Source organism: Falco naumanni, chromosome 3 (assembly GCF_017639655.2).
Source record: "Falco naumanni isolate bFalNau1 chromosome 3, bFalNau1.pat, whole genome shotgun sequence".
NCBI classification, from domain to species: domain Eukaryota; kingdom Metazoa; phylum Chordata; class Aves; order Falconiformes; family Falconidae; genus Falco; species Falco naumanni.
The window spans coordinates 71,935,931-71,955,294 of record NC_054056.1 but is presented as its reverse complement, the minus strand read 5'-3'; the positions used below and the strand labels follow the sequence as shown (position 1 = coordinate 71,955,294).

Sequence of the window (19,364 nt, the reverse complement as noted above, 5' to 3'; positions counted from 1 at the left end):
TATCATAAAATTGAACGCTATTGCGTGAACATGCATGTTTCTTTAAATTTAATTCACCTATTACATGACATTCTGACAGACATTGTAAATTGGCAGTCATTTTCCATCTTGTGATTGTGAGATTAAATTATGAGTTGAAGCTAGATTTAAGAAAAATTGCACAAACCAAAGGTATTAGAAATCCCAGCATTGCCATTTGATAGCATTTATAAACAAAGGAAATAATCCTCTTAGGCTAAAAAGTGCAAATCAGAAGCTGGCATAAAGGTGATGGGAAACAGTCCAAAATAGTATATAATAAAATTTATAAAATAAAGTAATGAGAAGGTCAAAATACTGCTTAAAAATTAAAACACATTCTGTGGCAGGCAAAAAACCCCAACAAGATGGATATAGAAACAGAGGTCACTAGACTTGTGAAAAAAATTGCATCAAATTACAAAGTTTGTGAACTCTACAAGAATATTCATAGGATTCATAAAGCAGAGGACAGATTACCAATTCAAACTAACGCTTCAAAGAAACAGTGGAGAGCACTGTAAAAAAAGATGAATAGACTATAAACATGAAAATGAATGGGGTGTTTACTAATTTAAGTAAGTTTGACCTTATGTTAGAAATAAAAAAAGCCAAGCTAATACAAGGATGGGATTTCAAAAGTCAGGAAGTTAGAAAAGTTAAAAAGGTGCTCATGCAGCTTGTTCATCAAGCACATGGAAAATATCAACTTTAGGTTAAAAAAAAGTATCTAAGGGGAAAATGTTCTAATGGATTACAAACATCCCAAGTCTTCAATTTAATCAGAAGGGTACTTTCACTGCAGAGGACAGTACTGTGTCAGAGATTGAGGTTATCTTCCAAGAGATAGTTTTCAGAATATAGAATAAGGTCAAGTGAAGACAGGAGAGCGTTTAAAGAACCCAGTGACTCTACAATTTATGCTCTTGTAAAGTTCAGAAAGCTCAGGATAAAGGGTAAAAGATGAGATGGATAGTCTTATGGTTTAGAAATTGTTGAATAAGTACAAGAACCAGTGCAATGGACACATTTGCTGATCCACGAGGGAAAAGAGCAAAATCCAGAATAACTAAATCAAGAATAATTAAATATGAAAAAATGGAAAACTTCCCACAGCTAGCAAGTGGAAAAGCCACAACAAAAAATTAACTGTAAGTTTCCCATCATCAGATACCAAGTAGTTTCCCTTAGAAAAAATATGTGTATGTGTGTAAGACCTCATTTTTTGTAGTGCTATTTGAATTGTCTGGCACAGAAGGTATTTTCTTGGAGAATAAAACTACTTAAGGATGAGTTGAAAGGCAGCACAGACTATAGATAAGATGCTTCAGAAAGAAAGTAATCATTAGGACCATAGGCATCATCTTGGGATTGACGTCAATGTGTACCTGTCTACATATAAGTCTTTAAGCTCTCATTATGATCAATGCTTGTTATAGACAAAAAGCACACAGAGCAATTCAGCAGGTTTTCGGAGAAGGGAATTGCTCACTAGGCTCCACTGACTGTACTACTCAGATCTGCAGTAGGAACTTAGGCACAAAGTGCATGTGCAGGTACCTACAAGTAGGCAAGACCACGTCAGTGTCCAAATCTCAAACCAAATCCCACTAGTAGACACTAGAAAAAGTAAGGGATGCATGAAAACATCATTACTATGAAAGGACAAGGTTCCCTCAAGGACATTCAATGCACCGGAGCAGCAATTATTCAGAATTAAATGATTAGATTAAGGAGAAAAAAAAAAAGTGTCATGGACACTACGGAAAACATGCTCTAGACTCAGTGCATCTATGTGGAATATTTTGCTTTTATGCTAGTTGATACTCATTACAAACCATTTACTGCCATTAGCAAGGATGAGGATGGAAGTAGCAATGAGAGTCTGAGCCGCACTCATCATTTTTGGAGGGTGAGCTCAGCTCTTTTACAGTGGTGGTGGTTACAGAACTCAAGGATGGGGAAAGAAGGGCAGTAAGATATTCAGAAGAAAGAAAGAGGGGAAGAAGAGGAAGATCAAATAGCCAGGTTGCCTCCTGACAGCTTTTATTGCCATCATCAAAATCTACCTAGTAACTATTTTGGCATAGACCAGAGATTATTTTTCCCAGATACATAGTACATTGGAGAATTTGATACAAGAGGGGATGGAGGGGAAAGAAGGCTTGAAGTTGTAAATGTAGTGACTAGATAACCAATTAAACAAATGTACATGGAGCAAAGTCTACAGCTACTTTATGTTTCATGTCAGTAGTTGAAATAAATAAAATAATACCAAAATATCTGTGGCTTGGAGTGACTAAACCATTGTTGAAGAGAACGACAAGTTAATAAGGAGATAGTGTCACAATGGTATTTTATTTAGTCAGTATCATCTTTTTCATAAGAAGCTCAAGTATTAGATGAAGTTTTGGTGAAAAGTCTGGCAAACGTTAAGGTATTAAGAAAACTGTATTAAAAGTAGTAACTGAAAAGTATATACTGGGAACTCAAACACCTGACAGAATGGATGATTACACCTCATACTGAACTCATGAACAATCATTCAGTAATTACTTAATATTTGGATAGTGAGCTTGAAAGGACTGTCCACATCAGTAGAAAAAAAAAAATAAATTAACCCTTCTGGAATCCGCAAAGTAGATAAAAACCACAACTGTAAGGTTATGTGATAAAATCTTGTCTGCACACACACAAAGGAGTACATACAGACTGTAGCAGATGGGGGAAGTCCAAATAACAACCTCCCAGTTCCATCAAAGGGAACATCAGCCTACTGAAGGACCATCACCACAAGTCCAGAAGAGTACAGGAGCACAACAGCAGGCAGGGACCCAAATTAAGGACTCAGACAAGGGACTTCTGGTCTGGTCACCTGCCAGGGCTGTCCCGGGACAGCCTCAGCCCCAGTGTCTAGCTGTGAAACCCATCATGATAACAAAAAAACAGAGCACCTTTTGGACTAAGTGGGGGTCTCTGCCTGGGAGTGTGGGATGCATTATGGGATGCAGGTTTTGACTGTGCAGGACTTATTATGGGATGTTTAGGGGAGGAACTAAAGGTGGGGAAAGGGATTCAGTGATTTGGTGACAAACAAGTAGGGGAAAATAGAGCATTAAGGGGGAGAAAAAGGGGTTGGTCGCATGTAAATAGTTTTCTGGTCATTATGCTTTTCTGACCATGCCCTAACCCTGGTCAGTGCAGTCTGTTCTGTTGTCTTTATTAAATTCCTTAAATTATTTTCCAGGGAAAGGGATTCTGTGGTGCGTGATTCTGTGTGTGCGTGTGTGTGTGATCTTCTGTGCCTGCAGCTGGAGAGGGGCTGAGGCCTTAGGGGCTTGTATGCTCAGCTGTTAGCAACTGGGAAGATTGGGATCCAGGGGTAGCTGCAGGGCAGACTGTCCACACTGTACATACATACACATAAATTCTCATGAGAGGATGTCCATCCTGCTCAGCCAGAGAAGGAAGCAGGATGAGGCTGTTGGTGCTGTTTGTGCGACTGCTCTGTGTGTTTGTATGTGATCTGAGTGGTTGGTCATATGATAAGTATATACATAGTATATACTTATCCACATATATATATGAATACATGTACTGTGTATGTGTGCTCCATGTGCGTATGCCTATTGTGGATACTGTCACTACTGCTTGGATCTGGGGGCATGGAGCTGCAGTAGGCTTCCCTTCCGAGCTTTCAGATCCAGCTCAATACATATTCCTCTGAACAAAATCCGAAGTAGATGATGCCCAAAAATGATAGGGCTGAGGGGTTAGTTAAAAATTACACTATGTGTAAACATATGTGTAAATGTAAAACGTAAAAAACACTATGTGTAAATGCTGATGATTTATTTAGACATAAGTAATTGAAAAAAGTAGGTTGAAAGTCTATATTTTATTAATTTCCATTGTTTTTGGGGGAAAGACGTAGATCATAATTTTCAAAATTTCTTGGAAGTGACACCACTGATTCTGTGGCACAAAGCTCATTTTGCACAAAGCAGACAAACTGGGGTTGAATCCACTTCATTTAATTTTATTGCTTTAGAAGCTAAAGGGGCTTCTTTAGGGTCTCCAGATTACAGACCTTTTTTTAGAGTGGGCGGAGTCATCCTCTCCTTCCCTTGTCTATCATGGAAGCTGCAACAAAAGCAGCTGATTTTTAAAGAGCTAAATCTGAAATCTATACTACCATTAGAAGCTAGATAGAGCAAGAAACAGAACCATTGATGTACTTGCACTGTAAAATCTAAGATAGGTCTCATACGAGAGGTCACCTTTCTGTGGCTGCTCTTTTCATTACTGCTGCTGGGCATAGAGTTAATTGCCCTTAAATAATCTATACTAGCGTACTAGCGTACAGTAATTAAAGACAAACAAACCCCAAAACAAACAAAGAATCAAAATGCTCTTCTTATCATGTTTTAACTTCTGGTCAGTCTTGAAGTGGTCAGACAGTTGGACTAGATGATCATTGTAGATCCTTTCTAACTGAATATATTCTAGTCTAAAAGCCAAACCTCAAAACTACCAAGAATGTTTTTTTCCAGGAAAATAATCTGGGATATACTGTGTTATAGAATGTAGACTGTGCATGGATCTTCTGAAGTATTAAAGCCTGATACATAGCATCCTGAACAAACATCACAGGACTCCTTCCCAAAGGCAAATTTCATTTTAATATTACTTTTTGACCTTACTACTCCTTTCAGAATGCTGTCTTGATTTAATGTTCTTTAGCATGCTCCCCACTCCCCACCCCCCACCCCCCCATTTTATACTAATTGATTATCAGGTCAAAATTGGTTTTAGCTGTAGTTCTTGGTTCTAGTGCTGTTTCCATCCCTCCACATATTTTTTCATAGGATCATGGTCACACATAAAGATATAGCCAGTTTTCTTGTTCCCAGTCAAAACTTCCTAAACATCATTTGCGATTCTCAGTGTACAGGTAACTGTTGTGATTTTTAAAATCATAATAATGCGTTGACATCATTATGTAATTTGATGTAAATAGTTCTCACTGCTCTCTCAATTGCTGAAGCTTTGAAACTGCAGTAAAACAATTTGTTCATAGACAATCATTAAATAAGATCTCCTTTCTAATGTCTATAATTACATCTGATTTACATACAAAGTATGAAAACAGAAAGCAAAGCACTTCCCCCATCTCTAGTGGAGGGGGACTGAAGTATTGTATTGATTTTATCAAACTATACCTATTTTAAGCAAAAATAACTGTCTGATCTTATCTAATCAGAATGGAATTACTTTTCATTTTGGTCATCTTCAACAGCTTCCCCACTCAGCTTTTTACCATACTTCTACATTTCCCCCTTGATTTTGCTAAACAGCGCCAGAGATTTCTGGCTGCATTGACGTTTTTCCTTGTGCACAGGCTTTTAGATATAAATACTTCACAAATAGCAAAGCTCACACAAAACATAGCTAATTGCACCTACATTTGCCTAAAGAGGTAAATTGGAATGGACAGAGGTAAGAACTAGTGATGAATACACCTGGGCAAATTCTTTATTCTTCTACTACGAAGTCTGTCTACCACGATAAAGCGATCATCTGAATAACGTAAATTTGACTATGTAATTCCTCTCATTTCAGAAAAAAAAGGGTAAAAAACAATTTTGCATATAAAAACAACTAAAAGTTTATTGATTTTGACTGTACTGTTTTTTGAAAATAAAAATATCTGATCCTACCTCTTCACAGGCGGTCCTGAAATCCATGTGCTATGACACAGCAAGTGATATTTGTCTAAAATGGAGAGAAAGATTTCATTAGAATGAAAAAGATACTGCAAAACATAAAAGCTATCTGTCCGTGCTGAGCAACTGCACTTCTCTTTGTTAGGTCCAGCTATAGTCATCACTTAAAAAGAGAAATGATCAAAGATGAAACAGGATTAGGAAGTATAAGGTGTTAGAAGTTGTTCCTGGTCCTTACAAAATACACAGCCCAGTTTCACTGAATATGATGAAAGGAATGTTTATGCTTCCACAATCATGGGGCATTCAAACTTACTTTTCATACTGCAAGCACAAATGTCTTTTTTCCCCAAAAAATAAGAGTATAATAGAATGTAACAGAAATTGAGACAACTAAGTTACTTTTCAGAATACCTTCTCTCCTTTAAAAGACTCTGGTTTGTTGTTTGTTTTTTCCCTCCCCTAATTAAAATCCATCATGCATCAAAACCTTTTGTCTCACATTTTATTAACAATTATAATCTCTCCAAAGAAGTCAGTGTCATTTAACAGTGTCTACTGTACAGAAATATTTATGAGGGAAAAAAAAAATGTTAGAAAAGTCAGGAATCTGTGTGAGTGCTCGCAAAATGTCATGCCAAAGCCTGTGTTTATTACTTTGCTTGGCCTTTACCTAAAGTGTATTCATCCCAATGCACACTTATGCATTCATTTATTTACGAGATAAAGCCACTGGCACAGGCTGTTATGAGAGGATAATAACAGTGTCCTGCTGCTGGTTCTGCAACAGAAATAAATACTCATGCATCAGTCAATAATATTTCCAGGAAACACTTCCTGGGCAAAACAGTAATTTCATTCAATGGGTGGAGAAATTAAACCTGCAACAAAATCCTCTACATCAACCATTTGCTATTCTGTATTAATTATGTGCTTACAATTATTTGTATATAGTACTCAAAGCTCCAACACAAAATTTGCCCCATTAGCCTAAGTTTATAATAAAATTACACAAGCTGTACCTCATATAGTAAAAAAAGAGTAAGTCATAATAATAATAACAAAACCTTTTAATCTCTTAATTAAGTCTTTTAGATTTTTTTTGCTGCTCTGAATGGAATTTTATTATACCAAAGCACACGCACACACATGAGGTTAATGTTCTCTATTTACTGAGCTCTGCCTGGATGACAGCCTGTGCTCTAGACTAATTTCTAGCAGAGTTAGCTTAGGTTACAATGCACAAGTTTAAACTGGACCTGTCATCATTCCTTCCTTATCAGCTTTACAAGTGCACCAAGATCCAATAAAGAACTGTATCTGTAATTCCGCTGTCAAAGTGCTCATAAAAAGCAAGGTCACTATTACCATCTTGGAGACTTTGCACTCTGGTGGAACTGTCATTGTGCAATGAAGTATGTTTCCTTTCAAGTTTTATGAACTCTCTTTCCAGGTGCTGAGTAAGCTGAAGTGGGAAGGAGGCTTTACTCACCTTAGCAAAGTATTCTGAGGACATTTTAGCCTTCTGGATCTATAAACATATATATCTTTAAAATATAAACTGAAATACTGCACAGTGTTCTGAGGCCCTGATTATGTCAGGTATGTACATCAGTAATTCCTACTGCAGTCAAAACTGTATTCACTTATGTTATGGTCTGTCTTATCAATAGAAGTTCTTCAGAGTTTGGATTTGGGCAATTTTGCTTCCACGGTCAATGACAATTCTTCTTTGGTTCCTTTTTGGCTACTTTGATCTAAATCCTACGTAATCCAGGTAATTTCCACAAATATTAATCCATTTTCTTGTGTGTTTTGTTGTTTGGGGTTTTTTTGTTATGCATTATGCATTTATTTGCTTATTTCAGAAATATTTGTATTACCACATAGAAGAACATTCAACAACAACTAGGCTTCACAGCATCATAGCTGATTGTGTATAGAGCTCACGATCTAAAGTAACTTCTAATTCTGCTCAGACTGTAATTTAGCAGTCTTAGAAGTATGAAGCTTCACATGAATACCAAATTCTTTATTCAAAAACCCTTTTAAACCCCTTTAAAAATCCTTTTTAAAAACCCCAACATTTTAAACAGCACCGCCATTAACTCTGGTATGCTCAAAATTATTTCTGAAAGGTAGGAATCATAATTCCCTGTCCTACACCTTTAGGGCTCTCATGGCAAACAGAGCCCTTGGCCTTCAGAGAGACAGTCATCAAATTATAAATATTGCCTCCCACTACCTGTTGATACTTGAATTTAGAATCATAGACTCATAGAACCATAAAATCATTTAGATTGGAAAAGACCTTTGAGATCATCAAGTCCAACCATTAATACAGGACTGCCAAGTCTACCACTAAACCATGTCACTAAGCACTGCATCTATGCATCCTTTAAACACTATCTTCCACCACCTCCCTGGGCAGCCTGTTCCAATGCTTGACCACCCTTTCAGTGAAGAAATTCTTTCTAATATCCGATCTAAACCTCCGCTGGCTCAACTTGAGGCCATTTCCTCTCGTCCTGTCACTAGTTATCTGGGAGATGAGACCGACCCTTTCGGGGAGCTGTAGAGACCAGTAAGGTCCCCGCTAAGTCTCCTCTTCTCCAGGATAAACAGCCCCAGCTCCCTCAGCTGCTCCTCACAAGACTTGTCCTCCAGACCCTTCACCAGCTTCATTGCCCTGCTTCATTTACCCACCAATCGCCTTGATCATACCTGCTTTTTTTCCCTACATGCTAAATTAAAAATAGGTAAAAACAATATACAACAAATACTATGCTGACATCCATTTTCTACAGAAATAACTTCCTTGTTTCATACAGAAAGTTTGCACACAGAGTTTCTTCTGTGTAGACTGGTTAGAGGCAATTTTTCATCATCTGTGACAACCACTTTTACTATTAAAATATTATCTAAAATGTAAATCTGGAACTACGTAAGTATCATTACAAAATATATAATACTCATTGCAATGAGTGCACCTGTTTCTCAAGCGTTCAATAGCTCAGTTACCAATCTTTTTAATATAGCTGCCACTGCTTCTGTATCCCTCTGTCTTCTACCGAATCTTGCCTGCAGCTGCATACAGAGAATCTAAGCCCATTATCAATGTTCTTTTTCTGACTATCAGCAATTTTGTAACACTTGATATTTTAGAAACAGCACATACAAGGTTTGATTACAAAGGCAAGTAACTCATAAATCAGCTCAGAAACATCATTTCCAGCATTTACACCATAAATAAACACTCTAGATGATTAAATTACAGGAACACATATAATGCATCATGCAGAAATGTTACGATCTTATGCTGGTAAAATGCCTCAGTGATTAGAAACTGTCTCCTCCTGCATTACATGAAAAAAGGCAGAAAATATAAAGCCAAGTAATTTCAAAAATAAAACATGTAAAACGACAAACTGTGAAACCCACTGCTGACAGATACCCCCCATCAGTCTCTGGCTAACCTCTGCAATCTGTTTATCTCTAAATCACAGCAACTTTCAACAGAGCACCTTTCAAGCTCTTTTAGGAGCTTCTTTCAGTCTACTGGCTATCAGCCCACAGCACCCTTCAGCCTCAATATTTGATCTTTTTTTGTCCCTCCCCAGCCTTAGATTGCTTAGTGACAAACTGTGCACCAAAGGGTGAGAAAGGAGCTGCCTCTGGCTCTGAAGGGAGCAAACAGAAACATGTCAGGATAGAGTAGGGTGTGCAAGGACATGGGGAGGTATAAGCAGTGTGCATTACTCAAAGAGAAAGAATGGCTCCAAGAGCAGTGAAGCTTCCTCTGAATGGGTTGGGAACCACTGCATACAAAATATGTAAACAAGCAAGCTTTGAAAAGTTACTTTCATTCCTTTCAACTTAATTTGCAATCTGCACTTCCTCCCAAACTGAGTTACCGAACTTATTTAGCTCATCTCTGCTGATTGTAAAGGAGGTAACACATGACAGACAGGTTGGGAAAAGAAATTGACACCCCCTTGACAGAACAAGCAGTTATTCAATACTGAAGAAACATTTACCAAACAGTATTATTAAAGCATTTGTGTTCTAAAGGGAAATCAATGGCAAAAACATAACAGTAACGTTGAAGGCTATGGCAGCCCTCAGAGACAAAGCTTCATTTAGGATAATGCATTGAGCACTTGAGCTATGCTCTGATTTTCTTATAATAAATCATGTCATATTCCGGTGGTATAATAAATGTAATTTCACAAAGTAATTCCATGACTGAATACTCCAGTATACTTAATAAAATAAGATAGCAAACCAAAAGAAAATTTCATGTGCACACAACAGTAGTAGGAGACACTGTAAAGTGTTGGGAACATCACAAGCCGAATAAAATACTATTGAAGCAACAGCAGGAAAGACTTCATTCTGAAGGTTACTGGTGAAAAGTAAGAATACAATATTGTATGCACAAATAACAAGTTTATGGAGAAATTATGTATTGCCAAATGCAATTTAATTTTGCATACGATATCACTGCAGCTTGTGTAGTTCTTACTTGCTGGAGATAAGCCACAAAAATTGTTATTGTCTGAGAACTATCTGAATTGCTAACTAGGAAACAGAATAAAACCATATTTCAAAGGCACAAATATCAGATCTGCAACTAACTGTGATAATGGTTCACTAATCAACTTCATCTTTGACTTCTCAAGTCCTTATTCTGCTCCCATTCTTACCAACATCTTTTGTGCTCTGCATTTTGGAGATGTCTGAAGGGCACCATATCTGTCACTCTTGCGTGTTTTAGGAAGTGAAACACACATTTTTAACTCTGCGGGGCCTTTTTTTTTTTTTTTTTTTTTGCAATAATTTAAAAAAAAAAAGATCCGAAAGCATCTCTATTGTAAATAGGGAAAGAAGGGTTAGAAATTATCCTTACACATAGCACAGTTGGTCCTCTGTGCTTGAAGGGAAAGAAAAATAGTTTAGGGAAAAAAGAAGTATTACATTAAATACAAATTTCATGAAGGTACACTCACTCCATCCAGCTTGACACACGGTGTTTAGTACAGGAAGAGTGGTCATAGGCATGCAGACAGCATAGTAAATCAAAAGATCAGTTTAGTAACCACAGATTAATAAAACCCTATTCAGTTACTGTTTTCCAGCACACTTGAATAGTATTTTGTTTGAACACTGAGTTACTTATGTTCAGTTAACATAGTGATTTTCAGTAATTTATCACAGTAACATACTGGACTTGTCTGGTCTCTAGATCCAAACACAGACTTATACTTCTCTCATAGAGTTCAACACATGAAGGGGGATCTATATATCCCCTGCACAGAATTACAGCTTTAAGAAACTAATTTAAGTAGAAAGATGCTCATAAAGCTGGAGGCCCCTAACCTGCATGAACTTCCATCTACCTGACAGTTCAAGGACTGAGATGAAATTTGAACCCAGCAAAACTGTGCACTTCTTTAGCAATGAGGAAAATAATCACCTGTCAAAGCTTTTTCACAAAACGTTCAGCTCTTAGCAAAGCTCATGCTTCAAAGGAATTGAAGTTGGCAATTAGTAGCTAACAAGGTTTTTAATGTTTAATTCATTTTACCTTTGTTATAAACAAGAATGATATTTACCTGCATGTCATAATTTATTACTTTAATTGCAAGCATTTTTAGTCTGCAAGCCCAATAAAGGATTCAATATATAAACAACATTTTTTTTAAGAATCAATGAGCCACAAAGCAATATTAACTCAATGAACGTATCTTGGGCTCCTGATTGTTTATCCAGTACTGTTTGCACTAACAATTATCTAGTGCCTCCCAGAACAAATACGCACAAAATGATTTAAGTAACCCAGTCTGTTCTGGCACGGCAAAAGCAATCTGATGGAAATGGCAAAGCAAAAAAAAAACAATGGAACATGAAGTTTTTCGGAGTGAAAAAGCAGTACTACAGGACAAGCATCTGAAAAAGGTGAGGTTAAATGCCAATAGGCTGCCACTGTACGTCTTTATGTGAAATGCTCTATGGCAAACTGGAATAAGAAAGTTTCGCTTTGGGTCAAAGCCTGGAATGTTGCCAGAAAAAAAAACCACCACCAAAACCAAAAAAACCAACAACCAAAGAACTTGTGTCTGATCTGTTGCTTTTCCAACGAACTTTACACTTTTCCACTCACATTTGGTGAATGTGTCTAAATACAATTAGTTACTTCACTTCAAGGAGAGCTAGCCCAGATGTCAGAGCCCAAGCAGGGTCTAAATGTCTCCTCATTCTTAACTGCTCTGGAGGCAGCATGAACTGTATCATGATTTAGACTCTCATTTTTGCCTAAATAACCTTGTCTTATATCAAAGACGAACAGAAGTTGTTCTCTTAACTATCTGGCACTGCAGTCTGGTTTTTCTTTCCCTTATCTCTCAACACAGAATTTGCTTATAGAAGAGGTACTGGCATTCCTCTGTCAAGACAACTGCTTCCCAGTCAAATACAATTTTCATGCCTCTGGCATTATGCCTAATGATAATAGTTTGAAATGAGACTTTCCACATCATATTGCATCTTTGAATTTCACTGGGGGGGGGCAGGCAGATAAAGAAGCATTATACAAATCTCCTAAAGGAAGTTAGGAAATAAATTCATGGTTGTAAACACTCAGGACACTTCTTACTTTGCAAGGCTCTTGGGAATTGTTTGGATACTGAAGTAAGCTAAAGACAGGAATGATTCCACTTCTTCAAGTACTGAGCATGCATTTTCAAATTAACAAGAAAGTAAGAAAACTTAATGACAATGTCATAGTTTAATCAAAGTTTTGTCTTCGTCTTACCTACAACTTAGGACAGCTAATGTAATAAAACAGACATTTAGCCCTTTTAGGTCCAATGAAACTAGACTTCAGAATCATGTGGTAATAACTAAATGTACATATATTCAAATAACAATAAAAGTATCTAAAATTTTCCTGTGTGAGCAAAACAAGGTGGATTGTTGCAAACTAAGATAAAATGACTCACAAATAGGGAGGTGCAAAACACCAGTATGACCACACAAGGAAATGAGCGTACAAAATATTTTTGAGTTTTATATACCCACAGATTAAGCAAATTTGTATGCACCATATATAATAAGGGAGTGGTAAAATGCACTTAGTGAAATTGTTTGGGCTAAATATATTTCTTTAGGAACTGGATTCTCTTTTCACAAAAGTCAGTGACAAAATCCCTACTAATCCCAGCTTTGCCACTTCAGAATCAGACTAAAAAAACAGTAATGCAATACTAGCATATAATTTATATTTCCTCACTGATAACAGGACTGTCCCTCCATTTCTGTATGCAACTTAAAAAAAGAATGTTTAAAATTAACTCTTGTTGATACTCTAGTCTGCCATGCTCTTTGTGCAGTGTTTTGGATGTATATATTACAGGGTATTTGTATAAGAACATTTACAATATAGCAAAAAGTATGGAAAAAACCAAATGGAATAAATTTACTTCAAAAAAATCTTAGAAGGTCTCATTCTTTCAGCAATTCCTTTAATGGCTGTATTTACTTGGCATAAAAGGACATTTTTACATGCTAACGATTAAATGAGTGTGGACAGTGTAATCCATTAATGATTTTCCCTTTAATTTTCCCCAAATTGAACAGTATTATAATGTCATTTAAAAGACAAGTGTTGCAGTTTGTAAGTAGAACAACATGGCATGCCATTAAAAAAAAAAAAAAGAAGAAGAAGATTTTATTCTGGTATGCTTTGACTTTTAGTAAATGGAAATAGCATAATACTACTTAATTATTTGAGACTATTAGACCCTACATAAATAACTGATACATATATTTCTACCTGTATATATGCATATGTGTCAGGTCCAAAGTTAACTGCAGAAGGTCTTAATGGAAAAATAACAATTCACAGTGAAATCTGAAAAATGTGTGTTTCCCCCAGACGCTGAAGTATATAAATCCTGCTTAAAAAACAACAACAAAATAATAATGTATAATAAATAACAAATATTAAAACTAGATTAAATGAATTAAATGAAGGGATATGACACCAGACAGTACAGAAGACATCCACTGAATCAAATGAATACAAGCATGTTTTACTTCCATTTTGCAAGTGTATAAGGTAGCACATATTTCCATTTTGTAAATTGATTAAAGTGTTTCCCATATACCAAGGAAAACGGAAACCAGGATTTCTCAACGAATATGACACCATTCCTGCTCATATGTTACAGTTTGAATCACAAACTCTATCTAGCATGTCTTAATAGAGTTTGAACTAACAAGATAAGCATAACTGAAAGAAATGAAAAAATCTAATCTCAGAGAACTTCAGAAATTTCATTTACTTTAATATAAACAAAATGACAAGTAATTTTAAATTGCCCCAGGACAAAAAAAAATAAAATATCCAAGTTTCACTTGAAAATTCATACCCAATATAATATTTTATTTTGATCTTTCCTCATTTTGATGGCATTAAATTATTTGAGTAAGGTCAAAACATTTTCATTCTATTTTATCATTTGATCTTATTAAATGATTCATATTATTCAAAAGAATATTCCTACTCTATACTGACAAAATGAAAACAATGGTTATTTTATATTACCAAGTTATATAGCACAACGTAATACATTTGTAAACAGTTTGAAATAGAGCAGTTTAAGTTGCTTTCCTATTATGTCCGTAACTGCGAGTACATGTTTTGTTCTGTATTTGTGGCAGAAGCTCCTAACTGGTTCGCACAGAACTGGACACCTTGTTGGGATGGGTCATCAAATGCAGCAGTAAAGGACCCTAGACTTTATCAGTCCTTTCTACCAAGATGGTAATAAAAATCACATCAGCCCAACGAAAAAACTGGCATAATTTACCCTTCAGCGTTTGTTTCTGTATTAATATTTGAATTGAAGCTTGCTTTCTACTTAGCAATTACCATCATCACTGTTTTTGCAGCTGCTAGTCAGTTTCTCCACTGGTAACCAGGAAATGGAATTAGGCTACGAGGGGTAAAAAGATGTGTTGAATATGGCTAGAAGCTACCTAGGAAGCTGGGCAGAGAGACAGCTTCAGAGACTGTGAAATAACACTGAGTCAGTGCAAGCTGGCAGCACAGAAAAAAACAGGTATACCTGTTTTCATGACATCAACACTTAGAGACACTGAACTTAAATGACAACACATAGGTATCATAATCACCTAGGTGAAATACCAAAGAGCAAGACAAAGTAGACAATATAGGAAGAAGACCCCAAATTACTTATTTATGGGCCAAGGGATCTCTGTGTTGTACTGCAGCTTACACAAACTGTGTTGTTTATTGTGTCAAGTCATCGATCCTTCAATGTCACTGATTTTCTTCATGGCTGTTTTTATTTCCTTTTCCAAAGTATGAACTTACAGATTTTCCCATAAATAACCAAGCTAATCACAAAAAAATACAAGGAATAATTTGAAAACCTGATTGATAAAAATATTTAAATGAATGTGATTAAGTGACCATTTGACCACTTCAGACTGAAGTTGGAACTGCAACTTAGCTTCTACTCTCAGGTCCTGTAATCAACAGTGACATTCCGGTCTAAGAAGAATTCCTATCAGAACAAACATGCACACACTTCCATTGGTCACTGTTAAAATCTATGTATTTGATTTTCATCTCTGGGACAGCATAGCTATGGCATAGAGAGCACCCAAGGTTTAGTCAGTTGCTGCTACAGTGTTGCCTTACCTGCAAAGTCACTTATAAACACTACTATTAAAAATTAATTGTCCCCAGGTTAAGGGGAAAAAAGAGTGACCTATTTCAAATAGTTGCCAGTGAAGGGAAGCAGAATAATATTGTGCATGAACTAGGAATTTCTAGCCATCAGAGATATCATGGTCATGGTTTGCATAATCTTTGTCGCATTTCTCTTCTTTTCAGAGCAGATACTTCTGTAATTCATTACTTACAGAAAACAAACACCAATAACTTGGCTCAAAATTAATCAACACAATTAGATCTTCCACTTGAGTTTTTATATGATTGCAGCAAAAGCCTCTTTAACGCCTCTGGAATTCAGAAAGCAGGAACCTGTAGAAGTACTGTTGTAATACCAAGTCAAGTTTATTTATTGTCACGTTGTTCCTGCCGTAGTACGTTGTCAAAATGTATTAAAAAAGAACTTGAGATATGCAAAATATGCCACACAGGAAAATGCAGCACTTAAAGGTACTGTGAAATTAAAATATGTGAAGTTAAATAGCCAGTGGGAAACACTTAAAGCTAATCAGAAAATACTCCTCTGAGAGCAGCACCCCTCACTGAAAATCTTTCTGTATGGGACTGCATTGGACTCGGTTTAATGGTCATCCCAGCTTTCCATACGGCCCTCTCCTGCAGATAATCCTGCCATAGGGGTTATGCAGTAAATTGCAAAGAAACACCTATAGCCTGCTCCACTTTTTAAAACTGAGGATGATTCAGACAAACACTGGCTAGTGGGGAAAAATGTGCTGGTCCCAGAACACCCAGCTGCCACACAATTATACTTGTGCAGGGCAGACGTGGGTGGACAGCTATAGGTGCCATCCCTATTTAATTAGTCGCTTAATGGGAATTACTCATTTTGGTTTTTCATTTTCTACCTAATTGACTAATGCTTAGTTTAGATTTTACTTACTGTGTTCTTGAGCTCATTGAGAGCCAGGATGCAAAACCCTGAAATTTTTGTATCGTAAAGTCATAAGAAATTCTTCTTTGTCTGTAAAATCTTGGACACAGTCATGATGCAATCTAATTAGAATATGGCTGGGAGTAGTATCAGTAAGTCCTTCTATGATTTTTTTTTTTTCCCACACTTCACTAAGTGTAGATGAGAGAAGAAGATGAAAATTTGAACTGTACAGTCAAGTAGACTGGAACACGCTGAAGTCATGTTGAAAACCTTATTCTATTACCAGGAATAGAATGAGAAGAATGTGGATGGGAATCTGAAACTTGGTAGATCAGCAGAAAGGAGTTAGGGTAGGCCAAACTGTGGGAGCTTTTGGGCCACGAGCAAACTGAGGGATATGGAAGAAGGAGACAACCTTCAGGAGGGTGAAAATGAAGTCTTATAACCACCATAGAGCACTTGCATGCAAGGTAATATACCTAAAACTCAGATCAAAAATTCCACATGGTAGTGTTGCACCCGTTTTATTGTACAGAATACTAAAATTAAGCAATGTCATCAAATTTACTGTATATATTGTTAAGCTTTTAAATATGGACCCTCAGATGGATTTAGTCCATGCCAGCTAGTACTATGCAAAACAAAAAACCAAAAAAGGCTACATGATTCAGGAATTAGTATAAAGATCATTCTCAATAGGTAATTTTCTCACAGCCACCATAGTCTAAGGATAAGGAAATTAAACACCATGGATGTAGGCTGTGTTATGCAACTACCCGCAATGCCTGAAGCCAATTTCATTGATAATGATAAACATACAGTGGGAGCTTCATCTTTTGGAAACTCACAAAAAATGGCAGAAAATTACAGCTGGTACACTAACTCAAATGACAGCTCTAAAGCTTCCAAGTCTACCTGTGACAGTACCAGAATATATTATGGATTACTTTTTAAACAAACTTTTTTTGTAAGTGGGTTCCAGTGGAAAATTTAGATTGTGATTCTGTAACTGAAACTGAGTCATAGTGTATACACAAAAATATGATGGCTTAAGTTTTCATAGCTACGCTTGATCCAAGTATTTCCTACATTTTAACTTACCCAAAAGATTTTAAACAGAAGTCTTGAAATCAAATGGGACTGTAGTTTAAAACATTCCATTGATGTCTCAAAAACTCATCGGTATAGTAGGTGTACATCTATATTGGTACACTAAAGTACTAAAGGACTTCTGCACTTCAGACACAGTCACTGAAGCCAAGCAGGAGTTTTTCTTTTCCTTTTTACTTTCCAATACTCTCACTCAAGCGAGTAGGGGGGAGGACAGAGTTCAGGTCACAATTCCTTTTTTCACTTCAAAGTCTATTTCAGGCAATAGAAAGGTTATAGTTTAAAAACTCCATCCCCTCCCTCTGTAGGGATATGGAACTTGAGGGAGGTATAGGGTTCTTTTTAAGCATCCTTTGCACCCAAAGTAACGGAAGTAGGTAGGAAAATTCTCCAAACTATCCACAAAGTATGTGTGTGCTAATAAATGTAACACAGTGTCAGTCTGAGAAGGCTGATGAAAGAGGAAAAAGCATAAAAATAGGAGCGAAAAAATGAGCGAAGAGGAAAGACATTGTTGGTAAAAAGGGCAAGAAAAGGAAAAAGATGTGAAGGACAAGAAGATGGAAACTTTTTTTTTTAAAAAAAATGCACTTCTCCATTACATATTAATTTAAAAGTTGTTCTTATATAAAAGTCAGTTTGATCAAATCCATATGTACTAAGATTATCTTTCTGATCATCAATAGTATTCCATATTCTAATTATGACTGTAAACTGAAAGGAAAGTATTTTAGGTGTATGAAGGAACCTAACCTCTTTACATTTTGTTCTTTCCCCCTCTCCCCCCTAGCAGACCTGTGAAACAAAAGATCAAATTTGGAGAAAGAGAAGTAATGTACATCTTACGAATAAGCTAACTATGAGCAGTAATGTTGAGAAGAGAGGGTCAGAGATGTATTAAGAGATACTTTCCTTACATCTTCAGTCACATGGCTATGGTAATTGTGCTGTATTTTAAAATCTTTTCACATGGCTACCAAAACTATCAAAGTTCACTGCTTGTAACATGCCAACTGAAAACAAATTACTTGAGTGCAGTTTGGGGTACCACCTGAATGACAATTGATTAAAAGCATTCTTCATCATTTTAGAAATATTCGAGTGAAAGAGACATATGTAAAGGGAACAAGCTCTATACAAAAGTCCAGTGACACACTGAATTAAAGCAAATTAAGTCAATGTTAGAACAACACACTGATGCAGGAAATTAATATGGATGTTATGGGGCTGTACATCATGTTTGAAGATCTGGGATTTGTCAAACCTGTCACAAAGGAATGATTAAAGCAGGAAGTTCAGGAGAGTCCTGATTGCTCTCTACAACTACCTGAAAGGAGGTTGTAGTGAGGTAGCTGTGGTCTCTTCTCCCGAGTAACAAGCAATATGAAATGAGGAAATGGCCTCAAATTGCGCCAGAGGAGGTTTAGATTGGATATTAGGAAAAAGTTCTTCACTGAAGGGGTTGTCAAGCATTGGAACAGGCTGCCCAGGGAAGTGGTTGAGTCATCTCCCTGGAGGTATTTAAAAAATGTGTAGATGTGGCACTTAGGGACATGGTTTAGTGGTGGACTTGGCAGTGCTAGGTTAATGGTTGGACTTGATGATCTTAAAAGGTCTTTTCCAACCTAAATGAATCTATGATTCTATGATTCTAAATTAAGATCATGCAGCGGAACAAAATATGTGACTATTTTTAGACACTGTTGACGTCCACATAGCCCAGGGAAAAGACGCCTCTTCCAGTGTAAGCAACAGCAATACCATCAGAGTAAGCTACAAGGACATACTGAGAGAAAACAGCAGACAAGTTAAATCTAAGACATATACAGGACAATAAGAAATGATGGCTTAG

The 19,364-nt window shown here is 36.6% G+C and overlaps 1 protein-coding gene across 1 annotated transcript in view; it reads right to left on the bottom strand.

The window, feature by feature from the left end:
• SNTG1 (syntrophin gamma 1) overlaps positions 1-19,364 on the bottom strand; it is a 353,771-nt gene that overhangs the window by 172,299 nt on the left and 162,108 nt on the right. The window contains exon 2 of the mRNA XM_040588489.1: positions 5,739-5,793. Within this exon, the coding sequence (XP_040444423.1) occupies positions 5,739-5,765 (27 nt within the window). The 5' untranslated portion in view covers positions 5,766-5,793. The remainder of the gene's footprint in view (positions 1-5,738; positions 5,794-19,364) is intronic.